The sequence below is a fragment of the Pelobates fuscus genome, chromosome 4 (assembly GCF_036172605.1).
Source record: "Pelobates fuscus isolate aPelFus1 chromosome 4, aPelFus1.pri, whole genome shotgun sequence".
NCBI classification, from domain to species: Eukaryota; Metazoa; Chordata; class Amphibia; order Anura; family Pelobatidae; genus Pelobates; species Pelobates fuscus.
The window spans coordinates 159,739,235-159,754,894 of NC_086320.1; the positions used below are offsets into that span (position 1 = coordinate 159,739,235).

A 15,660-nucleotide genomic window follows, 5' to 3' on the forward strand; every position below is an offset into this window, starting at 1 on the left:
GATGGTGTCAGTGTGAGTCAGTCCGTGCAGAAGTGATTGTGTCGGTGCAGTAGTGATAATAGTGATTGTGTCAGTCAGTGCAGTAGTGATAGTGTCGGTCCGTGCAGTAGTGATAGTAATGATTGTGTCAGTCAGTGCAGTAGTGATAGTAGTGATTGTGTCAGTCAGTGCAGTAGTGATTGTGTCGGTCAGTGCAGTAGTGATTGTGTCGGTCAGTGCAGTAGTGATAGTAGTGATTGTGTCAGTCCGTGCAGTAGTGATTGTGTCGGTCAGTGCAGTAGTGATTGTGTCAGTCCGTGCAGTAGTGATTGTGTCGTCAGTGCAGTAGTGATTGTGTCGTCAGTGCAGTAGTGATTGTGTCAGTCAGTGCAGTAGTGATTGTGTCAGTCAGTGCAGTAGTGATTGTGTCAGTCAGTGCAGTAGTGATAGTAGTGATTGTGTCAGTCCGTGCAGTAGTGATTGTGTCAGTCAGTGCAGTAGTGATTGTGTCAGTCAGTGCAGTAGTGATTGTGTCAGTCCGTGCAGTAGTGATAGTAGTGATTGTGTCACACACTGTGTGTCAGGGCTGTGGGCGGCTCCTCCTGCTTCCTGTGTCGGGTTATGTGCGCTCGGCCCCCGTGTGGTTGTGTCCTGTGTTGTTGTTGCACGGTGTGTCATGTCGTCTCCTCCTCTCCTCAGCCCTCTGCTCGGGGTCTCCCCGGCTCTCCTCCTCCCCCGGGACCAGCCGCCCCGAGCCTGGAGCCCCCGGGACAAGTGCAGCTACCTGGGCCTGTCCCACGGCAACCTGCGAGTCCACTACAAAGGTGAGCGGGGGGGCCGGAGGGGCCATTTGTGGGCTGAGGGGGATGGAGGAGGGGGGTTGTTGTGTTTGTGAGGGCAGCCGGAAGAGGGAGGGGGGAGATTATAGATGTGGGGGGACTAATCGAGCCGTGAGACGGCCTGAGTGCCGTGATAATGGGGGGGAGGCGAGATGTGGAAGTATCTATCAGTTGGTGTCATTCCTCTCCCCCAGTGGGTAGTGACTGGCTGTAACTGCTGCAGTGCCGCTGCCCCCCCTCAGCACTGCCCCCCCCCTTCGTCACTGCTAGCACTGCCCCCCCCTCGTCACTGCTAGCACTGCCCCCCCCTCGTCACTGCTAGCACTGCCCCCCCCTCGCTTCCAGCACAGTCCCCCCCCCCCTCGCTGCCAGCACAGTCCCCCCCCTTGCCGCCAGCACAGTCCCCTCTTCCCTTGACCGCCGGCACAGTTCCCTCGACCGCCGGCGCAGTTCCCAACTTCCCTCGACCGCTGGCGCAGTCCCCCCCTTCCCTTGACCACCGGCGCAGTCCCCCCTTCCCTTGACCGCCGGCGCAGTCCCCCCCTTCCCTCGACCGCCGGCGCAGTCCCCCCCTTCCCTCGACCGCCGGCGCAGTCCCCCCCTTCCCTCGACCGCCGGCGCAGTCCCCCCCTTCCCTCGACCGCCGGCGCAGTCCCCCCCTTCGCTCCTTGCCTGCGCAGTCCCCCCCTTCGCTCGTTGCCTGCGCAGTCCCCCCCTTCGCTCCTTGCCTGCGCAGTCCCCCCCTTCGCTCTTTGCCTGCGCAGTCCCCCCTTCGCTCCTTGCCTGCGCAGTCCCCCCCTTCGCTCCTTGCCTGCGCAGTCCCCCCTTCGCTCCTTGCCTGCGCAGTTCCCCCCTTCGCTCCTTGCCTGCGCAGTCCCCCCCTTCGCTCCTTGCCTGCGCAGTCCCCCCCTTCGCTCCTTGCCTGCGCAGTCCCCCCCTTCGCTCCTTGCCTGCGCAGTCCCCCCCTTCGCTCCTTGCCTGCGCAGTCCCCCCTTCGCTCCTTGCCTGCGCAGTCCCCCCTTCGCTCCTTGCCTGCGCAGTCCCCCCTTCGCTCCTTGCCTGCGCAGTCCCCCCTTCGCTCCTTGCCTGCGCAGTCCCCCCTTCGCTCCTTGCCTGCGCAGTCGCTCCTTGCCTGCGCAGTCCCCCCTTCGCTCCTTGCCTGCGCAGTCCCCCCTCCGCTCCTTGCCTGCGCAGTCCCCCCTTCGCTCCTTGCCTGCGCAGTCCCCCCTTCGCTCCTTGCCTGCGCAGTCGCTCCTTGCCTGCGCAGTCGCTCCTTGCCTGCGCAGTCCCCCCCTTCGCTCCTTGCCTGCGCAGTCCCCCCTTCGCTCCTTGCCTGCGCAGTCCCCCCTCCGCTCCTTGCCTGCGCAGTCCCCCCTTCGCTCCTTGCCTGCGCAGTCCCCCCTTCGCTCCTTGCCTGCGCAGTCGCTCCTTGCCTGCGCAGTCGCTCCTTGCCTGCGCAGTCCCCCCTTCGCTCCTTGCCTGCGCAGTCCCCCCTCCGCTCCTTGCCTGCGCAGTCCCCCCTCCGCTCCTTGCCTGCGCAGTCCCCCCTCCGCTCCTTGCCTGCGCAGTCCCCCCTTCGCTCCTTGCCTGCGCAGTCCCCCCTTCGCTCCTTGCCTGCGCAGTCCCCCCTTCGCTCCTTGCCTGCGCAGTCCCCCCTCCGCTCCTTGCCTGCGCAGTCCCCCCTCACTCGCTGCTAGCGCTGTCCCCCTTTTCTCCCCTCCTTCTCTGCCAGCGCTGCCCCCCTTTCTCCCCTCCTTCACTGCCAGCGCTGTCCCCCCTTTCTCCCCTCCTTCACTGCCAGCGCTGTCCCCCCTTTCTCCCCTCCTTCACTGCCAGCGCTGTCCCCCCTTTCTCCCCTCCTTCACTGCCAGCGCTGTCCCCCCTTTCTCCCCTCCTTCACTGCCAGCGCTGTCCCCCCTTTCTCCCCTCCTTCACTGCCAGCGCTGTCCCCCCTTTCTCCCCTCCTTCACTGCCAGCGCTGTCCCCCCTTTCTCCCCTCCTTCACTGCCAGCGCTGTCCCCCCTTTCTCCCCTCCTTCACTGCCAGCGCTGTCCCCCCTTTCTCCCCTCCTTCACTGCCAGCGCTGTCCCCCCTTTCTCCCCTCCTTCACTGCCAGCGCTGTCCCCCCTTTCTCCCCTCCTTCACTGCCAGCGCTGTCCCCCCTTTCTCCCCTCCTTCACTGCCAGCGCTGTCCCCCCTTTCTCCCCTCCTTCACTGCCAGCGCTGTCCCCCCTTTCTCCCCTCCTTCACTGCCAGCGCTGTCCCCCCTTTCTCCCCTCCTTCACTGCCAGCGCTGTCCCCCCTTTCTCCCCTCCTTCACTGCCAGCGCTGTCCCCCCTTCCTCCCCTCCTTCACTGCCAGCACTGTCTGCTCCTTTGTCATAACAGGCTCAATCACTGCTGAAGTTAGGTTACCATTTAGGACCCCACCTGTCATGCCTCACTGACTCATGGGAGACACCCAATCTTCTAGCTAGTCTTTGTTTTTCTTTTTTTGTACTCCGGGTAATATTTATTATTATATGTTAAATTATGTCACCACCATGTTTCACAGCGTGGTACATTATGCAGATACCAGGTAAAGATTATGGTGACATTACAAGTTTAAACAAACTAGAACAAAAGGACACATGCCCTTGCTTGCAAGGGATTTTAGACCTTAAAAAAAATACCAAAATATTCAGCCAAATATTTAATAATATGTTGGGAAAGAGGATAAACATTTTAAGCTCTTGTGTAGGTAAGAAAAAAATCAATCAAGATATTTTGTTTATATTTACAATAAAAATATAGCTTAATTTAACTGGAAAAAGTTCACTTAAAAATGGTTAAGTGTAAATACTAATACCAGCACCTACCCATCCCCCCCATTGATTCCTCATGGAATAGTGGAGGTAGGGTTGGTAGAAGGCTCTTGTGGATCTTGCATGTATTAAGACTTCATTGGAGATTCCTCTTACAAACCATTTATTAAAATGGATGATTTGTTGTAGGCCTCACAGTGGTCCTTTGACAGAGTCGTGCATCAATTCTCACTGCTTTGGGTTTTAGCTTCCCATTTGAAGTGAAAGTTGCAGTTAAAACAGGTTCACGTTCTAGTGTACTGCTGTCTAAAAATTACACTATAATGTAACAAACAGAAGATCTTAGAGCATGTCGAACTTTGGGGTCAGTGATATTATGTAAATAATATACTAATGGTCCATTTTAGTAAACAAAAACATTGGATAGAATTTTTTATTTATTTATTAATACTGAATCAATCAGCTATTCCCAGATAAGGGATTGCTACGTTGTCATGTTTCTGCAAATCCGTATTGCGGTCTGTCGGACCATATGTAGAATTTATATGATTTCAATGTGAAATAGTAAATGGATCCTGGCGATTTATGTCAAAAACACTGCGTACTAAAAGTGCAACTGTCACATAGCATAAGTAACTAAAGTTAGATATTTGATTGTGCAAAAATCATAACTGCAGCCTTTTTTCTGAGGTAAATAAAGCAGCATCTGCAAACAAAACAAACAAAAAAAAAATACACTTACCGCTGCAGTAATTCTGTCTTTGCTGCTCCGTGATGCTCTGGACTCAATCTTGCTTTCGTGGCTTCTGTGGAGTATGGAGCATGCACACACTTTCTTTCAGCAGTGCAATACAGGGGTTAAATTATTTAAATGTTGTGCCCGGGGAAGCATGCAAAGAAAAGAAAAGAAAAACTTGATATTTAAAAAATAAAATAAAAAAAATTGCACAACCAGTGATTTACTTTTTGTTACATATTTTGTTGTGCTATAAGCGTACTAGTGGCAGTTACTTTTTAAACCTTCTTTTTATTTTCTATTTGTGTGATGTAATTCCAGTAAAATACAAGTTTAGCAGGCTAAGATTGCCACAAGGCATATGTATGTATATGTGTTTGTAGTATCAGTTGGTTAATTACACGTAGCTAAGATACTGTCATCACTGTACTGACCAGGTGCAGGAATGTAAGAACTGGAATTACGCGTCCCTCTCCTTTGTATCAGATGAGCCACGTGGTTAGACCGGATGGATGAGTTTAGACTCTATTCATTAAATAGGTTAAGGGTATGTGTGGGTGTAGTTAATTGTGGGAGGAGCTACAGTGCTATATAAGGAATGTACTCTATGTATTCAGTACTCAGACTTTGCTGTATTTTGGTGACGCTAGTCCCTCTGAGTCCCGATCGGTGATCCAATAAAGAATCTCTTCCTTCCTGAAGAAACCTGTGTCCATCTCTCTGTGCTTGGCTTCCGTCAGTTTCTCCGGTATCATTTGGTGCATTGGCCGGGAAGCTCATCGTTCAACGGTAGCTGAGAGGCAGAGGCGTGAGACGGTCTATCTTTGCCCACGTTCTCTACGGCTGCACCCCTGAACTTCTGCGTGGACCTCCCTTCGTCTCGGCGCCACTGGTCTGTTGTCCAGGAGATCATCGGCCTCTACGTGAGAAGTGCTGGGGTGTCCCCGTCGATGAGTGTGAACTCAGGTTCAGGAACGAGGAGGTAAGACAACTGCTGTTTTAGACGGCAGGACCCACTAGGGGTATACCGATTGTGCGGTAGGCCCAAAGGGGTTTTGAATCTGTATCTGCCCCCTCTGTCGGAGGGAAGGAGCGAAGGCGCACCGCTCGATCGAACGCTCTTTAGTCAGACCGTTTGATTTGGTTAGTCAGGCGGGGTCCTGGTGTAAATAGCCCTAGCCGGACACCGGTGTCTTGTCTAGACTAGCGTTCTAGGGTGTATATTACGTTCGCTAGGTCGGAGGGACCGGGAGACTAAGCGGCGCCTGTGTAAATTCGGTTCGCTAGTTCTCATCCTATCTGGGCTAAGTGGGAAGGCGTGTAAATTTGGAACCCACTAGACTTTTGATAGTACGACTAAGAGGCGCCTGTGTAAATTCGGATCTCTAGCTCGTTGTATAGTGCGACTAAGAGGCGCCTGTGTAAATTCGGATCTCTAGCTCGCTATGTATATGTGGTGATTGGGCAGTGTGGCTAACCAAAACGGGTGTATATAGTTTTAGGTAGTCCATTCAAGGTACTGGCCAATAGTTTAGTTGGGAATTGTAAATGTGTTAACGATTGTTTAGTAAAGTGTATATCTTGTTAGATAGCGCGAGCTCAGCCGTATAGCGAGAGTGTTAATAGTGTGTTGCTGTATTATAGTGCACGGTACCATAACCCTGTATATTTACTGACATTATATAATAAGTACTAATCATTGTCGTCCATTGCATGTTTAACACCATAACCACTAATAATTGTATTGTGACCTTAACTTGTGCTTTGACCTATGCTAACCGTACTGTAACCGCTATTTGTAAAAGACGATGTTACTGGGGTGTGTTATAGACGGGTAATTCGTATATAGAGAATTATAGCGTGGGTGACTGTGTAGTTACGCCAAAGGGCATAATATTGATTATATAGTGACTGGTGTAGCAGCTGTGTGTGTACGGGAATTCCCTGAGTGTTTATTGTTATTGTGTACGTTTCACTTGGTAACCGTACCACGTGGTGCTGTTGCCAGAGGAAACGGGTGTGACTGTTGAATAGTACGCGTGTATAGTATTCGTTGTCGACGACGTTCCATTGTTAAGTATGGGTGCGTCGCAGTCAACGATTCCGGATCCCTTAGGATGTATGGTTAAGAATTTTAAAAAGGGATTCAAAGTTTGTGATTTTGGGGTAAAGATGTCTCCTGTACGTTTGGTCACTTTGTGTACTAGGGAGTGGCCTACTTTGGTTGCGGCATGGCCGCCACGTGGCAGTTTGGATCCAACTCTGGTACAGCGCTTACACGTGGCTGTATCGGGTAGGCCTGAACTTTACGGCCAGTTTCCTTATATTGATTGTTGGAGACAGGCCGTAAATGACTCGCCAAAATGGCTCCGGACATGCCACGAGGAACAGTGTCGCCTCATGGTAGCTAGGACTTGTTCGTCCACTAGGGCTGGTGTTAGGCCCATTTTGGACACGCCCCCTGAGTCCGAGATCCCTTTGCCGCCCCCTTACTTTCCGGTAAGAGGAAGTGACGCAAATACAGGAAGTCCTGTAACCCTTCCCTCATTACCCTCATCCACTTCCGCTTCCTCCTCCAGTACAGGATCCACCCCCCCTCGTACTAAATCTCCCCTTCCGGAACCAGAATCCACCCCCATTAGAAACGAATATCCTGATTTGGCGCCACTTCAGACTTCCGGTCAAGCTTCATCTAGCTCGGCTCGAAGTGTTTTATTTACGACCTTTTCCCAAAACCGACCTCCCACATCCCCATACCCTATCTCTCCCCGACCGGAACCCATGACTGACGCTTCCCTACGTAGCCCCATCCAAACCCGACAGTTGACTGGTGCCCAACAATTAAAGCACTATCAGATGCCTCTTCGCTTAAATCCCGGGTCAGCTTATATCGATGCCGCAGGTCAAATGGCACACGCTGACCCTGTCTTCGTATATGTCCCTTTCACCACTACCGACCTTTTAAACTGGAAGACCCATAATTCCTCGTATACTGAGAAACCACAAGCCATGACTGATCTGTTCACCTCAATAGTACAGACACATAATCCGACATGGGCTGATTGCCAGCAGTTATTAATGACTTTATTTAACAATGAGGAAAGGACAAGAATAAATCAAGCAGCCATTAAAGCATTAGAGGATAGAGCCCGTGCTTTGAACCAAGCTAATCCAGCAGCATGGGCCGCAACACATTATCCCAACACTGATCCCGATTGGAACGTAAATGGTGCTGATATGGTTCAACTCAGAGCCTATAGAGACGCTATAATTGCTGGCATGAAAGCCGGAGGAAAGAAAGCCATTAACATGTCGAAGACAGTTGAGGTGATCCAGAAAAGCGATGAAGCGCCCAGTGTCTTTTATGACCGATTATTGGAGGCGTACCGCTTGTACACCCCCTTTAATCCGGAAGACGCAGACAATTCCCGAATGGTTAACTCCGCCTTTGTCAGCCAAGCTTACGGAGATATTAAGCGCAAGCTACAAAAGTTAGAAGGGTTTGCAGGTATGTCAATCTCCCAACTAATGGAGGTAGCTAATAAGGTCTATATGAATAGGGAAACAGAAAGCAAGAAAGAGGAGGAGCGCAAGATGCGTAAAAAGGCTGATATGCTAGCGGTAGCGATCGCAGGCGTAGATAAACGGGGCCCAGATAGAGGCAATAATAGATGGAGTAGGGAGCCTTTGAGTAGGGATCAGTGTGCGTATTGCAAGGAAGAAGGGCATTGGAGGAACGAATGTCCGCAAAGAGAGCAGTACGAGAGAGACCAACCCAGGGCAGGCTACGGAAACTTTAGAGGCAGAGCGAGAGGTAGAGGAGGTCCCGGAGGGAGTAATGGTTATAGAGGGAGTAATGGGAACAGAGGAAGTGTTAGGGAAGACAGGTATATTCCAGCAGCGCAAAGGTCTCGCGATAGAGAAGGTAGGGACTTTGTAGGATTGGCTGACACGGTCATGGAGGACTATTGATACCGACCGGGCTCCATCCCCCTTGGTCGAGCGGAGCCTATGGTCGATGTATCAATAGGGGGGAAAAGGAGTGCGTTCATGATCGACACTGGTGCTGAACATTCAGTGGTGACTAATCTAGTTGCTCCTCCATCTGGAAGGACTATTACTGTGATAGGAGCAACTGGAAGAAGTGCTGAAAGACCGGTTCTTAAAAGTCGACTCTGTACATTGGGAGGCCACGTAGTAAAACACCAATTCCTTTATATGCCTGAATGTCCAGTCCAATTGCTGGGACGTGATATGCTATCCAAATTACAAGCGCAGATTACGTTCCTACCAGATGGAACAACATCTTTAAAGTTTAATGGACCTTCAGGTATTATGACTTTATCCGTACCAAAGGAAGAAGAGTGGCGACTTTATACAGTGTTGACTAGCCAAAACCCTAGGAGTGATGAGACATTGTTTAACATACCAGGAGTTTGGGCAGAGAACAACCCACCAGGACTGGCCCGCAATATTCCACCAATAAAAATTGAACTGAAACATGGGGTTTATCCAGTGAGCCTAAGACAATATCACATTCCGCAGAAGGCTAAGAAGAACATCCAATCCTATCTGGATAAGTTCATACGGTATGGTATCCTAAAATTCTGTACTTCCCCCTGGAACACCCCATTGCTGCCTGTTCAAAAGCCCGGCACAGATGAGTATCGACCTGTGCAGGACTTAAGAGCAGTCAATGATGCGGTTGTTAGCATACATCCAGTTGTACCCAATCCATATAACCTGCTTGCTTTAATTCCGGGCGGGGCTACTTACTTCACAGTCTTAGATCTCAAAGATGCCTTCTTTTGCCTCCGAATTGCCGCAGAAAGCCAATGTATTTTCGCTTTCCAATGGGAGAACGCTGTAACGGGCTCAAAACGCCAAATGACTTGGACAAGACTGCCCCAAGGGTTTAAAAATTCACCTACCCTATTTGGTTCAGCCCTAAGTCAAGATCTATTGGATTTCGAGTCCATCCCAGGAGAGTGTGTATTGTTACAATATGTAGATGACTTGTTGATAGCAGCAGTTACAAAAGAAATCTGTCAGCAAGCAACGCACGATCTACTACACATTCTCTGGAAGGCAGGATACAAGGTGTCTAGAAAGAAGGCTCAGTTGTGTTTGCCAACTGTCAAGTATCTAGGATTCCATATCTCTGAAGGTCAAAGAATTATGGGGCCAGAGAGAAAAGAAGCTGTCTGCCAAATACCAATACCCAAGAATAGAAGACAAGTGCGAGAATTCTTGGGGGCAGCAGGCTTCTGTAGGATATGGATTCCCAGCTATGCGATACTGGCAAAACCTCTGTACGCAGCCATCAAAGGTACAGAGCACGACCCCTTCTTATGGACCCAAGAACAGCAAACGGCATTTGAAGATGTGAAGAAGGCTTTGATGAGTGCCCCAGCATTAGGTCTACCTGATCACACACGACCATTCTACTTGTATGTACACGAGCAAAGAAGAATGGCTGTGGGAGTATTGACACAGTACTTGGGATCATGGCAAAGACCTGTTGCCTACATGTCTAAACAATTGGATGCAGTGGCCAGCGGACTTCCACCTTGTCTAAGAGCCGTAGCTGCAGCCGCCCTGCTAGTAGCTGAAGCCGATAAACTCACTCTGGGTCAAGAACTTTATGTACGAGTCCCACATGCAGTACAGACGTTGTTGGATTACAAAGGAAATCATTGGTTTAGTAACAGCCGTATGACCAAGTATCAAGCAATGTTGTGTGAAAACCCAAGAGTGCATTTAGAGACTGTAAACACCTTAAATCCAGCTACCCTTTTGCCGCAACCTACTGAAAGTCAACATGATTGTTTGGAAGTAATGGATGAAGTATTTTCAAGTAGACCAGATCTTCGTGATTTTCCCATCCAGAACCCCGATGTTCAATATTACACCGACGGCAGTAGTTATGTGAAAGAAGGGATCCGCTATGCAGGATATGCAGTGACAACAATAGACAAGGTGATAGAAGCTCGGCCACTGGCGAAAGGAACATCAGCACAAAAGGCAGAATTAATAGCACTAACACGAGCGTTACAATTGGCTGAAGGTTTAAGAGTAAATATCTATACGGACTCTAAGTATGCGTTTTTAACCACTCATGCCCACGGAGCTTTGTATAAAGAAAGAGGACTACTGAATTCAGAAGGCAAAGAAATCAAGTACGCAGCTGAAATCCTACAACTATTGGAAGCAGTGTGGGAGCCGAAAGAAGTCGGTATCATACATTGTCGAGCGCATCTGAGAGGAGATGGTGATGTAACCAAGGGAAATCGGATGGCAGATAGTGCAGCTAAGCGTGCTGCTGAATCAGGAAGACAGGAGTATGTGGGGCATATAGCTGCTCTTATACCAACTCCACTGTCCCAATGGACTCCAGTTTATACAGCTCAAGAAGAGGAGTGGTTAAAGACTGAACCGGGAAAGTATCTGGAGAACAAGTGGTATCAGCTAGAAGATGGAAGAATAGTTATACCAGCATCGCTAGCGGTAGAAATTGTCCAAAATTATCACAACGGGACACATTCTGGGAGAGACAGTACTGAAGAATCTCTTAGAAAACATTTCTACATACCAAGATTGTCCAACTTGACTCAGGCCATTGTACGCAGATGTGTAACGTGTGCTAAGAATAATGCAAGACAAGGACCAGTAAAGCCACCAGGAGTTCAGTTTATGGGGGGACTCCCCATGTCCGATCTACAAATAGACTTTACAGTTATGCCTAAATCGGGTGGACATCGTTACCTGTTGGTAATTGTGTGCACCTATTCAGGCTGGGTAGAAGCATGTCCTACTCGTACAGAGAAAGCAGGAGAAGTTGTAAGATTCCTGCTACGAGAAATAATACCCCGATATGGACTACCCTGTTCTATAGGATCGGACAATGGTCCAGCTTTTGTTCATCAGTGCCTACAACAACTGACTCATATGCTTGGTATAAAGTGGAGGCTTCATACTGCATATAGACCCCAGAGTTCTGGTAAGGTAGAGAGAATGAATAGAACTATAAAGAACCAGTTGGCTAAAATGTGTCAGGAAACCCAACTTAAGTGGAACGTTCTCTTACCCATAGCTTTATTGCGAATCCGCAGTACCCCTACCAGAAGGATGGGCCTCTCTCCTTTTGAAATCATGTATGGGCGACCACCTCCCGTACTTGGTAACTTAAGGGGGGACTTGAGTCAGTTGGGAGAAGGAATTACCCGGCAGCAGGTTGTAGAGTTGGGTAAGACTATGGAGGAGGTACAGAAATGGGTACAAGATAGATTACCTGTGAATATTTATCCCCCTGTTCATAGTTATCATCCAGGAGATCAAGTGTGGATTAAAGAGTGGAATAATGTACCGTTAGGGCCCAAGTGGAGAGGTCCTTATGTTGTTCTTTTGTCTACCCCTACAGCAATAAAAGTAGCAGAAGTGACTCCGTGGATACATCACTCCAGGGTTAAACCAGCAGCAGTCGATTCTTGGCAAGTTACAGTAGATCCAGAGAATCCCTGCAAGATCCGGTTAAAACGCACTACTCAGTCGGAGTAACGAGGAATTATTGTGGATTACAAATTTTATTGTTACAGGTGTGAGTGAGAAGGCCATAATAAAGCCTGTCCGCTTACCATCACATAGTGTATAAGCCAGGAAAGTCTCGAAGGGACACCTGTGAAGACGAGCAGAACTCCATTCCCTGCAGCCCTCACATCCTGGAAGCTGAGGTTCCATCGCACGGACGAAGACTGAGGATGACGGCGAAAGATGTGCTTTTGATTGTGTTTATTTACATGTGTTTTTATATTCAGGAAGGTAGAGGTACCGACACTCCTAGCTGTGAGGTATGCATTAAGACTACGAGAACAGGTAACCATATTTCCCAAACCCTAATTTGGCATTCACAATACGAGTGTAAAGGAGATGTATCGAGATGTAGATACTTAAATATAGATTATAGTGTGTGCCATTTAGGAGTAGGAGAACCTAAGTGCTTCAGTCCGGAGTATCAACCTCGTACAATTTGGTTGACTCTCAGGAATGGAGATCCTCAGGGGACCCTAATTAATAAAACGGTGTTAGAATCCGTACATTCTTCGGGTGTTCTGCTATTTGATGCGTGTAAAGCGATATCGAGTGGTAGAAAGCCGTGGAATGTATGTAGGGATCTTAGATGGGAGAGGACGTATGGGTCTAACGATAAATATATTTGTCCCAGTAGCAAAAATAAATATGTAAGTCCTAGATGCCCAAATAGAGATTATAACTTTTGCCCATATTGGTCTTGTGTGGGGTGGGCAACTTGGGGACAGACAGTAGACAAAGACATGATAGTGACTAAGTTGCCGACTAGCCCTTATTGTAAGTCTATGGAATGCAACCCAGTCCATATACTTATTAATAACCCCGACAAGTTCTTAGATAAGTATGGAAATTTATTTGGGTTTCAAATATACGGGACGGGTTTAGATCCTGGGACATTATTGTTTATAGGAATAGAGACTGATACGGTATCCTCCCAGACTCATCAAGTATACCATTCCTTTTATGAAGAGATGAGTATAGATAATAAGATCCCCCATAACGCTAAAAACCTGTTCATTGACCTAGCTGAAAGTATTGCCGGTAGTCTTAATGTTACCAACTGCTATGTGTGTGGAGGTACTAACATGGGAGACCAATGGCCTTGGGAAGCAAAGGAGGTAATGTCCGGTTCTGAGGCAGTTGACCAACTAATATCTACACAAGCCGATTATCATATGAGTGTTAGAGGTAAATCTGAGTGGAGATTAAAGACCTCCATCATAGGTTATGTTTGCATAGCAAGGAAAGGAATAATGTATAATACTTCTGTAGGAGAATTAACTTGTCTAGGGCAAAAAGCTTATGATGATGATACTAAAAATACAACTTGGTGGTCGGCTTCAAATGTCTCAGAACCATCTAACCCGTTTGCTAGATATGCCAGTTTAAAGGATGTGTGGTTTGATTTATCCATCACATCTACCTGGAGAGCCCCAGCAAATTTGTACTGGATCTGTGGTAAGAAAGCCTATTCGGAGTTGCCACAGGACTGGGAAGGGGCATGTGTGTTAGGTATGCTCAAACCATCCTTCTTCTTGTTACCGATTGAAACAGGTGAGACTTTAGGTGTTAAAGTGTATGATGTGAATCATAGGAAGAAAAGGGGACCCATAGAGATAGGCGCCTGGGAAGATGATGAATGGCCTCCCCAGCGTATCATAGATTATTATGGGCCAGCCACGTGGGCTGAGGATGGTACCTTTGGTTATAGAACCCCTATTTATATGCTCAACCGTATTATAAGATTACAGGCGGTGGTTGAGATTATCACAAATGAGACATCACAAGCGCTCAATCTTCTAGCGAAGCATAACACCAGGATGAGGACAGCAGTCTACCAAAATAGATTAGCCTTGGATTACCTTTTGGCAGTAGAGGGAGGTGTATGTGGGAAGTTTAACCTAAGTAATTGCTGTCTTCAAATAGATGACGAAGGGCAAGCAATAGCTGAGCTTACTAGCCATATGGTTAAACTAGTGCATGTGCCTACTCAGGTATGGAAAGGGTACAATCCAAGTAGTTGGTTTGGTAGCTGGTATGAGTGGTTTGGAGGGCTTAAGGCAGTGGTAGGTGGAGTCCTACTGATTTTACTGTTGTGTCTACTCCTACCGTGTCTTATACCCTTAGTAGTTAGGTCTGTGCAAAGCCTGATAGGAAGTATAGCAGAGAGGAAGGCTGCTGCACAGATAATGGCGATATATAAGTATAAGGCTCTAGATCAAGGAGAACCAATGCAGGAAGATGAATGTTGAAGATTCACATCATAAGAAAAGTCTGGTCTGGTTCATGGTAACCTGAGGTATATGCAAACCAAGGTTAAGTGATGCCTCAAGTAATTGTGAAATATCAGAGGCATCAAAGGGGGGAATGTGATGTAATTCCAGTAAAATACAAGTTTAGCAGGCTAAGATTGCCACAAGGCATATGTATGTATATGTGTTTGTAGTATCAGTTGGTTAATTACACGTAGCTAAGATACTGTCATCACTGTACTGACCAGGTGCAGGAATGTAAGAACTGGAATTACGCGTCCCTCTCCTTTGTATCAGATGAGCCACGTGGTTAGACCGGATGGATGAGTTTAGACTCTATTCATTAAATAGGTTAAGGGTATGTGTGGGTGTAGTTAATTGTGGGAGGAGCTACAGTGCTATATAAGGAATGTACTCTATGTATTCAGTACTCAGACTTTGCTGTATTTTGGTGACGCTAGTCCCTCTGAGTCCCGATCGGTGATCCAATAAAGAATCTCTTCCTTCCTGAAGAAACCTGTGTCCATCTCTCTGTGCTTGGCTTCCGTCAGTTTCTCCGGTATCATTTGGTTCATCAGATGTAAGACAGTGCTGCACAGCCTAACATTTGGTGCAGATTCCCAATGTTCCTTGATAAAATCAAAGAGATGGTGTACTTGGTGGCCTACCTACTCCTACATAAAGGGACACTATAGTCACCAGAACAACTGCAGCTTAAAGGGACACTTTAGCCACCCAGACCACTTCCACTCATTGAAGTAGTCTGGGAGCAGTGTCCCTATCCCCCTTAGTACAGCAATGTAAGTTTTTGAAAAACAGCAATAAATACATTGCAGGACTAATACTGCCTCTAGCTGTAGGAAGCAGTAAGTGCCTCTAGCCTCTGGCTGTCCATCAGAAAGCCACTAGAGGCAGTTCCTGCTTCCTAGGCGACTTTATGTTGCCTGATGCTAGACGTATATATGCTTGCCACGCATGCACATTTGCCCTGCCCGGTTTGATGGCGTCGGAGCTCTAAGGAAGATCGGTGCTGAAATTGGTTGAGTACAGAAAGTTTCCATGCTGGGGGGAGGGTAGCAATTGAGGGATCTAAAGTGTAAGGAATACAATCTTATACTACTTACACTATTGAATCCTTTTAATGTAATTGTTCTGGTGTCTACTGCCTGTCCCTGCAGACTTTTTAATGTAAACACTGCCTTTTCATAGAACTGGTCTATGTGCAGCTGTCAAAAGATGAACTGGGTTTTGTTTCCTTCTAGGCTACGTTGTGTGCTGCAAGTTGCTTAGAAAACTGTGCTACCTTTCCAATTTCCAATGTGAGGGCCTTAAAGCTGTAATGATAATTACAAACTGTTGTAGTGATAAGCCTGTTTCAGAGTTTGGAGTAGGCTTGTGGTACACAGTGCACCTTTTCAATTGTACAAATTCTTGAGTGCGCTTAGAATGACCCTTTTACTATAC

At 48.0% G+C, this 15,660-nt stretch overlaps 1 protein-coding gene across 1 annotated transcript in view; it reads left to right on the forward strand.

Moving 5' to 3' along the window:
- The first annotated feature begins 568 nt into the window (after nucleotides 1–568).
- Nucleotides 569–15,660, forward strand: part of RANBP9 (RAN binding protein 9) — an 81,659-nt gene continuing 66,567 nt past the window's right edge. Inside the window, exon 1 of the mRNA XM_063451718.1 lies at nucleotides 569–803. Within this exon, the coding sequence (XP_063307788.1) occupies nucleotides 656–803 (148 nt within the window). The 5' untranslated portion in view covers nucleotides 569–655. The remainder of the gene's footprint in view (nucleotides 804–15,660) is intronic.